The sequence below is a fragment of the Heptranchias perlo genome, chromosome 2 (assembly GCF_035084215.1).
Source record: "Heptranchias perlo isolate sHepPer1 chromosome 2, sHepPer1.hap1, whole genome shotgun sequence".
In the NCBI taxonomy this organism is placed as follows: Eukaryota; Metazoa; Chordata; class Chondrichthyes; order Hexanchiformes; family Hexanchidae; genus Heptranchias; species Heptranchias perlo.
This window is the reverse complement of record NC_090326.1, coordinates 19,179,951-19,197,393: the sequence shown is the minus strand read 5'-3', so window position 1 is coordinate 19,197,393 and position 17,443 is coordinate 19,179,951. Positions and strand designations below refer to the sequence as shown.

The 17,443-nt window shown below is 44.8% G+C and overlaps 1 protein-coding gene across 1 annotated transcript in view; it reads right to left on the bottom strand.

Moving 5' to 3' along the window:
- The window catches only part of LOC137335649 (collagen alpha-6(VI) chain-like), a 136,438-nt gene extending 128,798 nt beyond the window's left edge, over positions 1 to 7,640 (bottom strand). The window contains exons 1-2 of the mRNA XM_068000943.1: positions 7,544 to 7,640; positions 1,517 to 2,134 (exon numbers count right to left, since the gene is read on the bottom strand). Coding sequence (XP_067857044.1) covers positions 1,517 to 2,134; positions 7,544 to 7,631 — 706 coding nt within the window. The 5' untranslated portion in view covers positions 7,632 to 7,640. The remainder of the gene's footprint in view (positions 1 to 1,516; positions 2,135 to 7,543) is intronic.
- Between the last annotated feature and the right edge of the window lie 9,803 nt (positions 7,641 to 17,443).

The window sequence follows — 17,443 nt, the reverse complement described above, 5'->3', positions numbered from 1 at the left end:
TTATCAACTTTCAAGGATTCCAGTCCCTCTAGTACTTCCTCTCTTGTTATGTTTACCTTATCCAATATTTCACAACTCTCCTCTTTAATTACTACGTCCGGATCATCCCTTTCCTTTGTGAATACGGAGACAAAATATTCATTTAAAACCCTACCCCCTTATCATGCCTAGACCCCCCCGCCCTGAGTTTGCACCTGGAAATTGTGAATAAGTTTAAACTGGAGAATTGAGTGCTGTTAGCACTTGAGATTCAGGTGCATGTTAAAGCAGTGCTGGCCAAATTAAAACTGATTAGACTCGAAGATGAAAATCGGCCCCTAAGTGTGTACTCATAGTGTGAGCAGGCTAACACTGCAAGAGCCACAGAGGGAGAATGAATGCAAGTTGCATCTCCTACTCTGCTCTGTTTCCAATCTGAGTCACGTCAAGCAGGATGTGCCTAGTGGGGGCTGTGGCACCTCCCCTATTACCATTTACTTACCAGGAACTGTCGATGAGCAGAGAGATTTCGGGGCCCATGCACAGAAATCGCTAAAAACTAGTGGGCAGGTACAAAAAAAAATGTAAAAGGCTAATGGAATGTTGGCCTTTATCTCAAGAGAGCTGGAATACCAAGGGGTGGAAATTACGTCACAGCTGTACAGAGCTCTGGTTAGACCACATTTAGAGTACTGGATTCAGTTCTGGGCACCGCACCTCAGGAAGAATATATTGGCCTTGGAGGGGGTGCAGCGCAGATTCACCAGAATGATACTGGGGCTAAAAGGGTTAAATTACGAGGACAGGTTGCATAGACTAGGCTTGTATTCCCTTGAGTATAGAAGATTAAGGGGTGATCTAATTGAGATGTTTATGATGATTAAAGATTTTGATAGAGTGGATGAAGAGAAACTATTTCCTCTGGTGGGAGAGTCCAGAACAAGGGGGCATAACCTTAAAATTAGAGCTCGGCCGTTCACGGGTGATGTCAGGAAGCACTTCTTCACACAAAGGATCGTGAAAATCTGGAACTCTCTCCCCCCAAAAAGCTGATCAGGCTGGGGGTCAATTGGAAATTTTAAAACTGAGAGTGATAGATTTTTGCTGGCCAAGGCCATTGAGGGTTACGGAACCAAGGCTGGTAAATGGAGTTAAGATACAGGCCGGCCATGATCTAATTAAATGGCACAGCAGGCTCAAGGGGCTGAATGGCCTCCTCTTGATCCTATGTTCCTCCCACCAGGATGTAAGAGAGGCAAATCAGAGGGAATTCTCTTTGCGCCTCCTGCGATCAAGCTACATTCGAGAGAGCCCAGGAGTAGGCCGTGTGCCCACTCTTTTGGTTACAGGTATCCAGCCGCAGTGGGGAGGGCAAAGAAAGGAGCTGGAAATACACCAACAGGGCAGAACTTACCCAGATACTATCCTCTCCACAGAAATCAAGTTTAAAAAAATTAATAAAAGGGAAAGAGCCCAAGCAGACACAACACTTAGAATCAATGGAGACCTAACCTGGACGGTTCCTGAGATACAATACCTGGTGACATGTATGACACCTGAGACACTTGACGGGACACCTCTTCCACCCTGGTACAAACCAGCTGGATGACGGCCTGCGAAATCCCACGCAGAGCGGCAAAGTCCACCACACTGTACACGTGCTGCCCGGCCGGCTCGCTGGCGATTTCCTCCAGCTCTTTCTCCACGGCGTCCCTGATGCCAATGGCGTACACCGTGATGCCCCGGTCCCTCAGCGCTTTTGCCGGCGGTCCGACGCTGTCCTGAGACTGCCCGTCGGTGACGACGATGGCTACCTGCGGCACGCCGATCGACGCCCTGCTCCCCGCCGACTCCACAAAGTGCTTGTTCAGCATGAAGTCCAGGCCCAGCCCGGTTCTCGTCCCCCCTCCTTTGTAAGGCAGCTGCTGTAAGTACTGCAAGATCTCATTCTTATCACTGTAGGTACTCAAGAGAAACTCAGTCCGAGGAGTTCCACTGTACTGGATGAGGCCTATTCGGACTTTGTCCTCTCCAACATCAAATCCATTCACCAGGGTGTAGAGAAATTCTTGCACCTTTTTGAAGTTTTGGATTCCTATACTCCAGGATCCATCCACCAGGAAAACAATGTCTGCGATAGAGGACTCCCTGCAGGCTACAAAAACAGAAGGAGCGACAGTTACTATGAGAATACGCACAGGTTAATATTCACCCAACTCATCAGCGTCCATCAGCACAGGTAATCATCTGTAACTTTACTATTACGAATTGTAAAAATGAGACGTGCGTTAATAATCTGGTTTAAGTGCTGACGTCTGTCAATAGAGAACCTGTGGAATATATGGCGGGGAATGTCCTCGCTCATCCTCCTGTTCTGTCACCGTAACTTTGCTGGAAGTGCGGTGAACACCCAGCAAACTGCAGGGTGAGCGGGAGCAGCTACATGGAAATTCCCAGCAAAGGTGAGCTCCAATCTTGGAATGCTGGGAATGAAGTCCACCCTCCGATAGCCCGGTGTGCTTGTGTTCGAAATATGATTGGTGCGCCTCGTTCTGAATGGTGGAAGGTGCCCATGCGACAGGATAGCTGCGTGACGTGGATGAGTGCCAAAGCACATCTCAAAATTGAAGTCAGCCGGATTGAACCCACGGCAGAGAATTGAGGTTTGACCTGGATCAGATAACTCAAATTCCACTTGTCCCTCGCAATTTCATAAAATGGTGTCAACCATTTGTGGGTAGGATTGTGGGGGGGGGGGTGCGAGAGACGGGGACAAAATATCACTGTTGATAGTCACACTGCTGCTTTATCCATCCTGCACAGTCATTCCTGCAAAGTCCTGGCGTTAACCTGGCAGCTCTTCTGTGTACTCATCCCAGTGCTGTTTTGAAACCTCATCCCTGGAACCATTCCAGTAATCTTTTCTACACCCTCTCCAAGGCTTTCATGTCCTTCCTAAAGTTCGGTGCCCAGAACTGGACACGATACTCCAGTTGTGGCCAAACCAGTGTTTCATAAAGGTTCAACATAACTTCCTTGCTTCTTTGCTTTCTATGCCTCTATTTATAAAGCCCAGGACCCCAAGTGCTTTTTTTAACTGCTTTCTCAACCTGTCCTGCACCCCCTTTAGAATTGTACCATTTATTTACATTGCCTCTCCTCATTCCTCCTGCCAAAATGTATCACTTTGCACTTCTCTGTGTTAAATTTCAACTGTCACGTGTCCGCCCATTCCACCAGCCTGTCTATGTCCTCTTGAAGTTTATTACTATCCTCCTCACTGTTTACTAAACTTTCAAGTGGGACTTCAACTATCCTAATATGGACTGAATAACAATAACAATATAAGGGGCATAGAAGGGGAGGAATTTTTGAAATGTGTTCAGGATAACTTTCTTAACCAGTACGTTTCCGGCCCAATGAGGAAGGAGGAATTGCTGAACTTGGTTTTAGGGAATGAGGCGGGCCAAGTGGAGCTAGTGTCAGTGGGGAGCATTTAGGGAGCAGCGATCATAGTATCATAAGGTTTAGAATAGCTATGGAAAAGGACACGGACCACTCTAAAGTAAAAATACTCAATTGGAGGGGGGGGCCAATTTCAATGGGATGAGAACAGATCTGGCCTGGGTAAATTGGAATCAAAGATTGGCAGGCAAAACTGTAAATTAACAGTGGGCGGCCTTTAAAGAGGAGATGGTTCGGGTACAGTCTAGGCACATTCCCACAAGGCAGAAATGTAGGGCAACTAAAGCCAGAGCTCCCTGGATGACAAAAGAGATCGTGAGTAAGATGAAGCAGAAAAAAGGGGCGTATGACAGATGTCAGGTTGATAACATAAGTGAGAACCAGGCAGAATATAGAAAGGTCAGAGGGGAAGTGAAAAAGGAAATAAGAGGGGCAAAGAGAGATTATGAGAATAGACTGGCGGCCAACATGAAAGGGAATCCAAAAGTCTTCTACAGGCATGTAAACAGTAAACGGGTAGTAAGGAGAGGTGGGGCCGATTAGGGACCAGAAAGGAGATCTACTCATGGAGGCAGAGAGGATGGCTGAGGTACTAAATGAGTTCTTTGCATCTGTCTTTATCAAGAAGATGCTGCCACAGTCTCGGTAAAGAAGGATATAGTTGAGATACTGGATGGGCTAAAAATTGATAAAGAAGAGGTATTTGAAAGGCTAGCTGTACTTAAAGTAGATAAGTCACCCGGTCTGGATGGGATGCATCCTAGGTTGCTGAGGGAAGGGTGGAAATTGCAGAGGTACTGGCCATAATCTTCCAAACATCCATAGATACAGGGGTGGTGCCAGAGGACTGGAGTATTGCACAAGTTACAATCTTGTTCAAAAAAGGGTGTAAGGATAAACCCAGCAACTATAGGCCAGTCAGTTTAACCTCAATGGTGGGGAAACTTTTAGAAACAATAATCCGGGACAGAATTAACAATCACTTGGAAGAGGGTGGATTGATTAGGGAAAGCCAGCACGGATTTGTTAAAGGCAAATCATGTTTAACTAACCTGATAGAGTTTTTTTAATGAGGTAACAGAGAGGGTAGATGAGGGCAATGCAGTTGATGTGGTGTATATGGACTTTGAAAAGGCTTTTGATAAAGTGCCACACGGTAGGCTTATCATCAAGATTGCAGCCCACGGAATAAAGGGGGCAGTAGCAACATGGATACAGAATTGGCTAAGGGACAGGAAACAGAGTAGTGGTGAACAGTTGTTTTTCAGACTAGAAGGAGGTGTACAATGGTGTTTCCCAGGGGTCAGTGCTGGGAGCACTGCTTTTCTTGATATATAGTAACGGACTTGGGTGTACAGGGCACAATTTCAAAATTTGCAGATGACACAAAACTTGGAAGGGTAGTAAACAGTGAGGATGATAGCGATAGACTTCAAGAAGATATAGACACGCTGGTGGCATGGGCGGACACGTGGCAGATGAAATTTAACCCAGCAAAATGTGAACTGATCATTTCGGTAGGAAGAACGGGGAGAGGCAATATAAACTCGAGGGCATAACTCTAAAAGGGGTACAGAAACAGAGAGATCTGGGGGTATATGTTTTTTTTTATTCGTTCATGGCAAGTGGGCGTCGCTGGCAAGGCCAGCATTTATTGCCCATCCCTAATTGCCATTGAGAAGGTGGTGGTGAGCCGCCTTCTTGATCCTCTGCAGTCCATGTGGTGAAGGTTCTCCCACAGTGCTGTTAGGTAGGGACTTCCAGGATTTTGACCCAGCAACAATGAAGGAATGGCGATATATTTCCAAGTCGGGATGGTGTGTGACTTGGAGGGGAACGTGCAAGTGGTGTTGTTCCCATGTACCTGCTGCCCTTGTCCTTCTAGATGGTAAAGGTCGCGGGTTTGGGAGGTGCTGTCAAAGAAGCCTTGGTGAGTTGCTGCAGTGCATCCTGTGGATGGGACACACTGCAACCACCTTGCGCCGGTGGTGAAGGGAGTGAATGTTTAGGGTGGTGTTTCGGGTGCCAATCAAGTGGGCTGCTTTGTCCTGGATGGTGTCGAGCTTCTTGAGTGTTGTTGGAGCTGCACTCATCCAGGCAAGTGGAGAGTATTCCATCACACTCCTGACTTGTGCCTTGTCGATGGTGGAAAGGCTTTGGGGAGTCAGGAGGTGAGTCACTCACTGCAGAATACCCAGCCTCTGACCTGCTCTTGTAGCCACTGTATTTATGTGGCTGGTCCAGTTAAGTTTCTAGTCAATGGTGACCCCCAGGATGTTGATGGTGGGGGATTCGGCGATGGTAATGCCGTTGAATGTCAAGGGGAGGTGGTTAGACTCTCTCTTGTTGGAGATGATCATTGCCTGGCACTTGTCTGGCACAAATGTTACTTGCCACTTATCAGCCCAAGCCTGGATGTTGTCCAGGTCTTGCTGCATGCAGGCACGGACTGCTTCATTATCTGAGGGGTTGCAAATGGAACTGAACTGAAGATGGTTGCAAACGCTTCAGCCTTGTCTTTTGCATTCACGTGCTGGACTCTGCCATCATTGAGGATGGGGATATTCACGGAGCCTCCTCCTCCTGTTAGTTGTTTAATTGTCCACCACCATTCACGACTGGATGTGGCAGGACTGCAAAGCTTTGATCTGATCCGTAGGTTGTGGAATCGCTTAGCTCTGTCTATAGCATGTTGCTTACGCTGATTAGCATGCACGTAGTCATGTGCACAAATCATTGAACGTGACTGGGCAGATTGAGAAAGTGGTTATAAAAGCATACAGGATCCTGGAGCTTTATAAATAGAGGCATAGAGTACAAAAGTATGGAAGTCATGATGAACGATTATAAAACACTGGTTCGGCCACATCTGGAGTAATGTGTCCAGTTCTGGGCACTGCACTTAAGGAAAGATGTGAAGGCATTAGAGAGGGTGCAGAAGAGATTTACTAGAATGATTTCAGGGATGAGGGACTTTAGTTACGTGGATAGACTGGAGAAACTGATGTTGTTCTCCTTGGAACAGAGAAGTTTCCAAGGAGATTTGATAGAGGTATTTAAAATCATGAAGGATCTAGACAGAGTAGGTAGAGAGAAACTGTTCCCATTGGTGGGAGAGTCAAGGACAAGAGGACATAGATTTAAGGTGATTGGCAAAAGAATCAAAGGTGACATGAGGAAAAACTTTACACAGTGAATGGTTAGGATCTGGAATGCACTGCCCGAGGGGGTGGTGGAGGCAGATTCAATCATGGCCTTCAAAAGGGAATTGGACAAGTACTTGAAAGGAAAAAATCTGGAGGGCCATGAGGAAAGGGCGGTGGAGTGGGATTAGCTAGATTGCTCTTCCACAGAGCCAGCGCAGATTCGATGGGCCAAATGGCCTCCTTCCCTGCTGTAACCTTTCTTTGATTCTATGATACTAAGTTTTGTGTCATCTGCAAATTCTGAAATTATGCCCTCTACACCCAAGTCCAAGTCATTAATATATATCAAAAAAAGCAGTGGTCCTAGTACCGACCCCTGAGGAACACCACTGTATACCTTCCTCCAGTCCGAAAAACAACCGTTCACCAATACTCTCTATTTCCTGTCGCTTAGCTAATTTCGTATCCATGCTGCCACTGCCCCTTTTATTTGATGGGCTTCAATTTTGCTGACAAGCTTATTATGTGGCACTTTATCAAGTTAGTTAAACACGATTTGCCTTTAACAAATCCGTGCTGGCTTTCCTTTATTAATCCATGCTTGTCCAAGTGACTATTAATTTTGTCCCAGATTATCGTTTCTAAAAGCTTCTGCACCACCAAAGTTATAACCTCTCAGTTCTGGTATCATCCTTGTAAACCTCTTTTGCACTTTCTCCAGTGCCTCTATATCTTTTTTATAATAAGGTGACCAGAACTGTGCACAGTACTCCAAGTGTGGTTTAACCAAGGTTCTGTATAAGTTTAACATAACTTCTCTGCTTTTCAATTCTATCCCTCTAGAAATGATCCCCAGTGCCTGATTTGCTTTTTTTAAATGGCCTCATTAACCTGGCTCTACTTTTAGTGATTTGTGTGTCTCGAGTCAGTGTTATAATTGAAGAACACGGTACCAGTCTGCTGAGGCTCAGTAGAGGGTAAACTTGTTGTGAAGAGGAGGCCGATCAGTACAGCTTCGAACTGAGCCACATTGACAGGCATTCTGATCCTTTCCCTACAGAAGCAAAAAGAGAAAACACACACCGGTTACATGCATTCGTCCAACCCTGGCACTCCATCCTGCTTTAAAACAAGACCTCTTGCTCTCTGTTGCAAGTGGGCTTGTTGATCATCTAGTGACTTCATGCACCCACCAAAGCCCCAGCTCTCCACACCCCGCTATGGTCAAGTACACGGCAAATGCATGTTTCATGGAGTTGAGCAGCTTCTTCAATAACGCACAGTTGGGCCTGTTCGTTCCCATAGAATAATATTTTGTTATGTATAGAATGAATGTTTCCTTAAGCTTACGTTTTCACTCCATAGCTCCATTTGCACCATTGAAAATGCCAACCGAGTCTTTAATGGGCGAGAGTGGCAGGGCTAGCCACAATAAATAACATGTTCAGACACCTTTAAGCTGTTCTATATCACCATATCAATAAAAGTATGTAACACCATTACCTATCCAAAAACATCATTTCTGTCACATAGTGCAAGTATGTAAAGACAAATTGTGAAAGCACTGCATGCATCATATAAGGAGAGTGTACTCAAAGTGTATGTTACTTGTATAAAAATATATTTGCGATTTTCAAGCAGGCCTTTGAGACAGGGTGACCTCCCAAAAAAGAGCCATAGCTTCATTTAATTATTATAATGCACTTAAATGAAAAGACTTGCATTTATGTAGCACCTTTCATGACCTCAGGACGTCCCAAAGCGCTTTACAGCCAACAAAGTATTTTTGAAGTGTAGTCACTGTTGTAATGTAGGAAACGCAGCAGCCAATTTACGCACAGGAGATTTGTCTCATCCAAAAGACGTCACCTCTGACAGTGCAGCACTCCCTCAGTACTACACCGGCATGTCAGCCTAGAGTTTGTACTCAAGTCTCTGGAGTGGGACTTGAACCCATGACCTTCTGAGCTAGAATTGAGCGTGCTACCACTGAGCCATGGATGACACCTGAACCCCAGTATAATATTTCGTATGCTTAGAACAGTTTTACCAGGTTTACCCCTCCCAGTGGTTTCTAATTTTGTATGGAACCTAAAGCAATTGATTATTGTCTTGTAATTCACCAGAAATCTGACTAAAACTGAACTATTTCCTATAATTCAGTAAAACGGGTAAAAAAAGAGACAAACGTGAAATCGGTAAAAGAAAGACTTGCATTTATAAAGCGCCTTTCACAAGCTCAGGACGTCCCAAAGATCTTTACAGCCAATTAAGTACTTTTGAAGTGTAGTCACTGTTGTAATGTAGAAAACGCAGATGCCAATTTGCCCACAGCAAGGTCCCACACACAGCAATGAGATAATGACCAGATGATCTGTTTTAGTGATGTTGGTTGAGGGATAGATATTGGCCAGGTCACTCACAATGAAAACTTTCCTGAGATCTCAGGCAACTATAAGGCATCTATGTAAAAAAGTCCAGTGGTGATCAGGGAATCAAGTTAACGTTAATGATGGGGGGTTGGTTTTAAACCGTCATAAAAACAATATTTTTGTGGTTGAAGTAGTGCAACATGACAGGAGGCAGGTCAGGGAGATCGGTAGGCACCAGATGGAAACCTGGTGGGGCCCACTGACCTCCAGACCCAAATTCCCACATATGTGGTCCTGGTGCGAAAAAGCTCAGAGATCTCAGGAGTCACGAGCGCTTGACTCTCCTAAAGGGATGATCTAATTGAGGTGTTTAAGGTGATTAAAGGATTTGATAGGGTAGTAGATAGAAACTATTTCCTCTGATGGGAGAATCCAGAACAAGGGGGCATATCCTTAAAATTAGAGCTGGGTCAACTAGGGGTGATGTCAGGAAGCACTTCTTCACACAAAGGATTGTGAAAATCTGGACCTCTCTCCCCCAAAAAGCTGTTGAGGCTGGGGGTCAATTGAAAATTTCAAAACTGAAATTGATAGATTTTTGTTAGGCAAGTTTTATTAAGGGTTACAGAACCAGGCTGGGTAGATGGAGTTAAGATACAGATCAACCATGATCTAATTGAATGGCAGAACAGGCTCGAGGTGCTGAATGGCTTACTCCTGTTACTACGTTCCTTCCTATGTTAAAGGAGGCCACACTGGATATCCTGAAATATAAGGGTCAAGCTCAGACCTAGCACTATTATGTGCTGTCACCCTTCAAACTCACGCCCACACACACAGCCACACAAATATCATCCACAAATGCATTTCTTGCAATCCTGAGTTCCCCCCCAAAACAACTAACTTTACAACCAAGATTGGAAAATTCTTGTTCATATGTGGTGTCTGAGGTTAGTCTTAGCTCTTGGTTTTGTTAAATCTACTCACACTTTTCTTCCTCAAACTCAACTCCTACAAGTCAAAGAGTCTGTTTAATTTTAAGCAGTGGAGCATTTAATCCTGCAGACTATTTCCATTGATAATAACTGAAATGGCAGGAAAGTGACCATTACACAAAGGCTGAGATAGGAAGCAATGTCACTGTTTACAGCAGTTAGTTCTCATTGTTTAGTCAGGACTGCACCCACGTCAGATGATTTGAAGAAATGTCCTTAAATAAGGACTGTGGAGAGGTGCAAATAAGCCTGACATTTCATAAGTCACGATGGATCTATCCAATATGACAGCAGGTTGCGAATCTGCAACTATCTCTACAATCATATTTTTACAGGAATTTAAACATTCTAATCTAATTACAGAAGTTTCTATGGAAACGTCAAATGTTTACTCTCTAGATAAAATATCGTTGGTCCCCTGCGGCATGGCTGGAAAAAGAAAGAGATAATCTGTGTCTCTTCCTCCTCCTGTGACTGTCTCACTCCTTGCCTCCCACTCTCCAATCCTCCTTTGTTTACCATCCTCTGTCTGTCTGTTTGTTTACTGGCTCTGGCTCCATCTTTCACCCTCTCTGTACAGTCCCGAGAGACTGGGGCTGATTGCTGACCCACCCCCCACCCCGATCTCACCCCAGCGTAGGTCAGAGGTGCTGCTCATTGGCCGCACGCCCGACTGGCTCTCCGCTGAACTCAGCAGGCGGGTGAAATTGGTCTTCGACGGGAGCGCAAAACGAGCGATGGCGAATCAGCGGCCAATCTTATACTGCGCTTGATTTTCTTTTCCACTGAAGTCATTGGCCGAAGACCATTTTCACCCCGACCGTTTTTCTGGGTTCAGCTTGTTTAAGTGGGCGTTCGTAGGTGTTGTGGGGGTCAGGAATCTCAGCAGAGTGAAGTCCAGGGAATGGAGGGCTGATTTCTAACAGCAGCCAACCACCTTCCATCTAACATTTGGCCTCCCTGCAGCCATGAACATTTTGCATCATAAACTCTCCTCTCCACCATTATCCACATGAAAGTTGCCAGGCCTCCCTATGAAGATTCTCCGGTCTTGAGGGACAGTCTGGAATGCCGAGTTCACATCGGCAATCATTGCAGGCACCGACCTGGCAGAATCCCCAGAAAATGACAGGCCACTCCCACCCCATTTGCATGGGATTTAAATGCTCCAGCCCATTTCAGGCTGCAACGTCCCAACCCCCCATCTGTTTGGCCCCAGGATGTGCCCACCATACACAAACCAGACAGATCATCGGTTGTACGGATCCTCGATCCTGTATCCCTTTCCCCAACAACCCGGGAACTGGTGCACTCAGAGCATTGGGAACAGGAAACCACTACAGAATATCTGTTGTCCCTTTTCCTGAACAACTGGTATGAGACGTTAGCCGAGGTTATCAGCTTGGTTGTTACATGGGCTGAAGTACAGTGGGCCCACGACCTTGGCTGATTAGCTTCTATTTTTAAACTGGTGGGCTCCCTGACCTCTGGCAGGAAGTCCGCTGGAGTGGGGGGGGGTTAGAGAATGGATGCGACAGGCCTCGGAGTCTGGCTTCAAAGTAATGTGGTCAGCAATCTCCTGGGCTGGACACAACTGGAAAAGGAAGGCAGTTTGGCCCATGGCCATTGATCATTGCGATCGACTGGATAGGCTTTAAGAGCCTTTAATTTTTAAATCCACTATCCATCATCCTTAGCTACACTTTACATAAGGAATTATATAGAATTTACAACAAAGAAGCAGGCCATTTGGCCCAACAGGTTTATGACAGTGTTTATGCTCCACATGTGCCTACTCCCTCCCTACTTCATCTCACCCTATCAGCATATCCTTCTATTCCTTTCTCCCTCTTGTGTTTATCGAGCTTCCCCTTAAATGCATCTATGCTGGTCGCCTCAGCTACTCCTTGTGGTAGCGAGTTCCACATTCTAACCACTCTCTGGGTAAAGAAGTTTCTCCTGAATTCCCTATTGGATTTATTAGTGACTATCTTATATTTATGGCCCCTAGTTTTGGTCTCCCCCACAAGTGGAAACATCTTCTCCACATCTACTCTATCAACCCTTTCATAATCTTAAAGACCTCTATTAGGTCACCCCTCCACCTTCTCTTTTCGAGAGAAAAGAGCCCCATCCTGTTCAGTCTTTCCTGATAATTATAACCTTTCACTTCTGGTATCATCCATGTAAGTGATTCCTTCTGTCCAGTATTGCCAGAGTATAAATTACATTAATCACATCATATTGTCATTTGCATAGCAATTAAATATCCCCACCCATATTTGGGCAGAGGTCATTGATGCCGCCATCACTTGTAGCAGAAAATTCTGAACATGGCAGGGCGCACGAGGACTCGGCAGAGCAGCTCCCAAAGAACTCTCTGGGTCATTCGCCGGAATTACGCTGGTGTCACCTCAACGGGAAGTCTAGGCTCTCTGCTCTTCCAGCAGGAGATTGCAGCACCGCACAAAAAAAACGATGGAAGTATGGTTTGTGTTAAGTTCAGATATGAAAGTGATGGATCATCGGTGTGAACTCTACTCTATCATCTGAAAGAGGTCACTGTCTCAAGTTCATAACAATTGGAACATCCTACTTCTTGGATGTTCAGAGAAGCAGGAAATTAATTTCTATTGACCCTCCAGGCTATAGTAAATCTTGAAAGACAGCAGTACTAAACACTGGAATGATCCAAGAATAATCCCAAATGACCCATAATAAATTTAACTAACTATCCTATGTACTGGTCGTTATTGCTAGGGGAACGTGCATGACATTTTGACAACTATGACAGGCCAAAGTCCTTTCAGAGCCTTGCAACTCTTCAGATTCCTCCCCTGCTGGCCTCAAAGCCTTTTTGGCTTCCTCACAAGACATCAAATCATAGAATCATAGAATGGTTACAGCACAGAAGGAGGTGAGTCAGCCCATCGAGCCCGTGCCAGCTCTTTATAAGAGCAATCCATTTAGTCCCATTCCCCCGCTCTTTCCCCGTAGCTTAGCAAATTTTTTCCCTTCAAGTATTTATACAATTCGTTTTTGAAAGTCACGATCGAATCTGCCTCCACCAACCATTCAGGCAGCGCATTCCAGATCATAACTACTCGCTGCGTAAAAACAAATTTTCTCATGTCACCTTTGGTCCTTTTGCCAATGACCTTAAATTTGCGTCCTCTGCTCCAAGGAGAACAACCCCAGCTTCTCCAGTCTATCCACATAACTGAAGTCCCTCATCCTTGGAACCATTCTAGTAAATCTTTTCTGCACCCTCTCTAAGGCCTTCACATCCTTCCTAAAGTGCAGTGCCCAGAATTGAAAACAATACTCCAGTTGTGGCCAAACCAGTGTTTTATAAAGGTTCAACATAACTTCCTTACTTTTGTACTCTAGGCTTTATAAATAGAGGCAAAGGATCCCATATGCTTTTTTAATCACTTTCTCAACCTGTCCTGCCACCATCAAAGATTTGTGTACATATACCCCCAGGTCACTCTGTTCCTGCACCCCCTTTAGAATTGTACTATTTAGTTTATATTGCCTCTCCTCATTCTTCCTGCTCAAATGCATCACTTCACACTTCTCTGCGTTAAATTTCATCTGCCACGTGTCCGCCCATTCCATCAGCCTGTCTATATCCTCTTGAAGTCTATCACTATCCTCCTCACTGTTCACTACACTTCCAAGTTTTGTGTCATCTGCAAATTTTGAAATTGTGCCCTGTACAACCAAGTCCAACTCATTTATATCAAAAATAGCAGTGGTCCAGGTACCGACCCCTGGGGACCACTACTGTATACCTTCCTCCAGTCCGAAAAACAACCGTTCACCACTACTCTCTGTTTCCTGTTACTTAGCCAATTTCATATCCAGTGTTGCCACTTCCCCTTTTATTCCATAGACTTCAACTTTGCTGACAAGCCTATTATGTGGCATTTTATGAAATGCCTTTTGAAAGTCCATATACACAATATCAACCACATTGCCCTCATCAACCCTCTCTGTTACCTCATCAAAAAACTCAATCAAGTTAGTTAAACACGATTTGCCTTTAACAAATCCGTGCTGGCTTTCCTTTATTAACCCACACTTCTCCAAGTGACTATTAATTTTGTCCCGGCTGACTGGCCTATAGTTGCTGGGTTTATCCTTACACCCTTTTTTGAACAAGGGTTTAACATTTGCAAATCTCCAGTCCTCTGGCACCATCCCCGTATCTACGGATGTTTGGAAGATTATGGTCAGCACCTCCGCAATTTCCGTCCTTCCTTCCCTCAGCAACCTAGGATGCATCCCATCCGGACCGGGTGACTTATCTACTTTAAGTACAGCCAGCCTTTCTAGTACCTCTTCTTTATCAATTTTTACTCCATCCAGTATCTCAACTACCTCCTCTTTTACTGTGACTTTGGCAGCATCTTCTTCGTTGGTAAAGGCAGATGCAAAGTACTCATTTAGTACCTCAGCCATGCCCTCTGCCTCCATGCGCAGGTCTCCTTTTTGGTCCCTAATCGGCCCCACCCCTCCTTTTACTACCTGTTTACTGTTTACATGCCTGTAGAAGACTTTTGGATTCCCTTTTATGTTAGCCACCAGTCTATTCTCATACTCCCTCTTATTTCCTTTTTCACTTCTCCTCTGTACTTTCTATATTCAGCCTGGTTCTCACTTGCATTATCAACCTGACATCTGTCATGTGCCCTCTTTTTCTGCTTCATCTTACTCTTTATCTCTTTTGTCATCCAGGGAGCTCTGACTTTGGTTGCCCTACCTTTCCCCCTCATGGGAATGTACCTAGACTGTACCCCAACCATCCCCTCTTTAAAAGCCGCCCATTGTTCGATTACAGTTTTGTCTGTCAATCTTTGATTCCAATTTACCTGGGCCAGATCCACCCTCAACCCACTGAAATTGGCCCTCCTCCAATTATTTTTACTCTAGATTGCTCCTTGTCCTTTTCCATAATTAATCTGAACATTACAATACTATGATCACTGTTCCCTAAATGTTCACCCACTGACACTTGCTCCACTTGACCCACCTCATTCCCCAGAACCAGATCCAGCAATGCCTCCTTCCTCGTTGGGCCAGAAACATACTGATCAAGAAAGTTCTCCTGAACACACTTCAGAAATTCCTCCCCCTCTCTGCCCTTTACACTATTACTATCCCAGTCTATATTAGGATAGTTGAAGTCTCCCTGCAAATTTGCTCCTCTATATCCTCCCACTAGTTGGTGGCCTATAGAATATACCCAGTAGTGTAATGACACCACTACTGTTTCTTAACTCTAACCAAATAGATTCTGTCCTTGATCCCTCCAGGACATCCTCTCTCTCCAGCACTGCAATATTCTCCTTAATCAATACTGCCACCACCCCCCCACACCGTTTTTCCTTTTCTATCTTTCCTGAACACCTTGTATCCAGGAATATTTAGTACCCAATTCTGCCCTTTTTTGAGCCAGGTCTCCGTTATCACCATGACATCATATTCCCATGTGGCTATTTGCGCCTGCAGCTCACCAACCTTATTTACCGCACTTTGTGCGTTTACACACATGCACTCTAAACCTTCTCCAATTCTATCTTAGTCTGATCCCACCTAATACTGTACTATTTCTTACTCCAGTGCTATCTGTCTCTCCCAATCCTTCCCAAAAACGATTCCTTCCCCATGAGTGACGTCAAAGGTATTTCCTATGCCCCAACTAAAATGCTAGCAGCCGATCCCAAAGACGGGTGTCTCTATATCTGTTGCAGTACTACTTAAGGAAATGAAGAACATAGGAAACAACTGAATCGGTCTTCAGACTGGACTCAGTTTGCGATGTGCTTTTGACTGTTATAATAGGCACTTTCTCCCAACATTTTTCAGGCAGACAGATCGGCTCCTCCAATGAATTGAACCCTATACACCTCCTGTGTGGCGCAAATGGATTTGTGCACCGCAGGATTAAGAATTACCTTTTTACCAAATACCTTGCACTGACATATTAGGGCAGATCTCCCTCTTAAGGGACATTGAATAATTCCCTGGGCTGAGCACATTGAGACAATCATGCAGAGACAATCAGGGATGTCACAGTGTGTTGTCCTCCCACCCGACCTTCCTTCATTCACTCATACAGACCATTATTTAATGCCCAAGAGCAAATGAGGAAACTCTGCCCCTTTGTACATCTACTGTATGCTTCTGATTGCTTTGAAAGGCATAAATATATTATGCTGACCAAACATGAAGTTCAGGTTAAAACCAAAAATCAAATTTATTGCAAGGCATACTTTTATACAGAAGCAAGAAAAAACAGTAAGTAAACAGCAATATAGTCGCTGATACTTAAACTGATACATTTTCTGCAACAAAAATAATAACAACAACTTGCATTTGTATAGTGCCTTTAACGTAGTAAAACAGGAGCGTTATCAGACAAAATTTGACACCGCGCCACATAAAGAGATATTAGGACAGGTGACAAAAAGCAGGGCCAAAGTGATAGGTTTTAAGGAGCGACTTAAAGGAAGAGAGAGAGGTTGAGAGGCGGAGAGATTTAGGGAGAGAATTGCAGAGCTTAGGGCCTAGGCAGCTGAAGGCATGGCCACCAAAGGTGGAGTGAAGGAAATCGGGGGTGAGCAAAAGGCCAGAATTGGGGAAGCACAGAAATCTCGGAGGCTCGTAGGAGTGGAGGAGGTCACAGAGATGGGCAGGTTTGAGGCCATGGAGGGATTTGAACACAAGGATAAGAATTTCAAAATCATTTCAAAATTCTTGAGTCCCATCTTAGAATCCTTTCACTGGATCTTGGATGTAACATCATGTACAATAATCCTACAATGTTCTGCTTCACATTCATGGTATGGAAATATGGTTCAGTAGAATATAAATAAAATACTAAAGATGCCACTCAGTGGCCATGAAAATCCACAGACATTAAGTTGCACTCACACTGTAACTTGGACACATAGCCTTGTGCCCACATCCATCAAATTGAATAGACCCAATGTTGCAAGAATGGCAAAAACAGTGTGTAGTCGCCCCATTGTGCAGGTAACTTGGGATGGGCTGCATCAAATTTTGCGGGGCCTGTCTCTGTCCCCCTAATTTACATATGCATGCCAAAAACTTATTTGGCCCATAGCACACATGACTGGGGAGTATAAAATCAACAGGACAGCTGCTATTAAATGGCTGCAACCATTATAGGTAAAGTTGTGGTGGTGGCAAAAAAGTGGACAATTGTTCACAATGGCACAGCAGGGACCCATGAGCTACATGTTGCTCTCTGATGCTGAAACATTGGAGGTGCTGCTACATGGGTGTATCAAAGGAGGGTGGTCCAATTTGAAGCTGAAGAACACTCTCCTGTAAAAGCACAGGTGTCAGCTGCATGGATGATGGTCATCATAGGTCCCCCATACCTGGCTGAAAACGAGAAAGACATTTACTGGCATCGGGAAGAAAGAAAAAGTGTGCAGTAAAAGTAAGCACA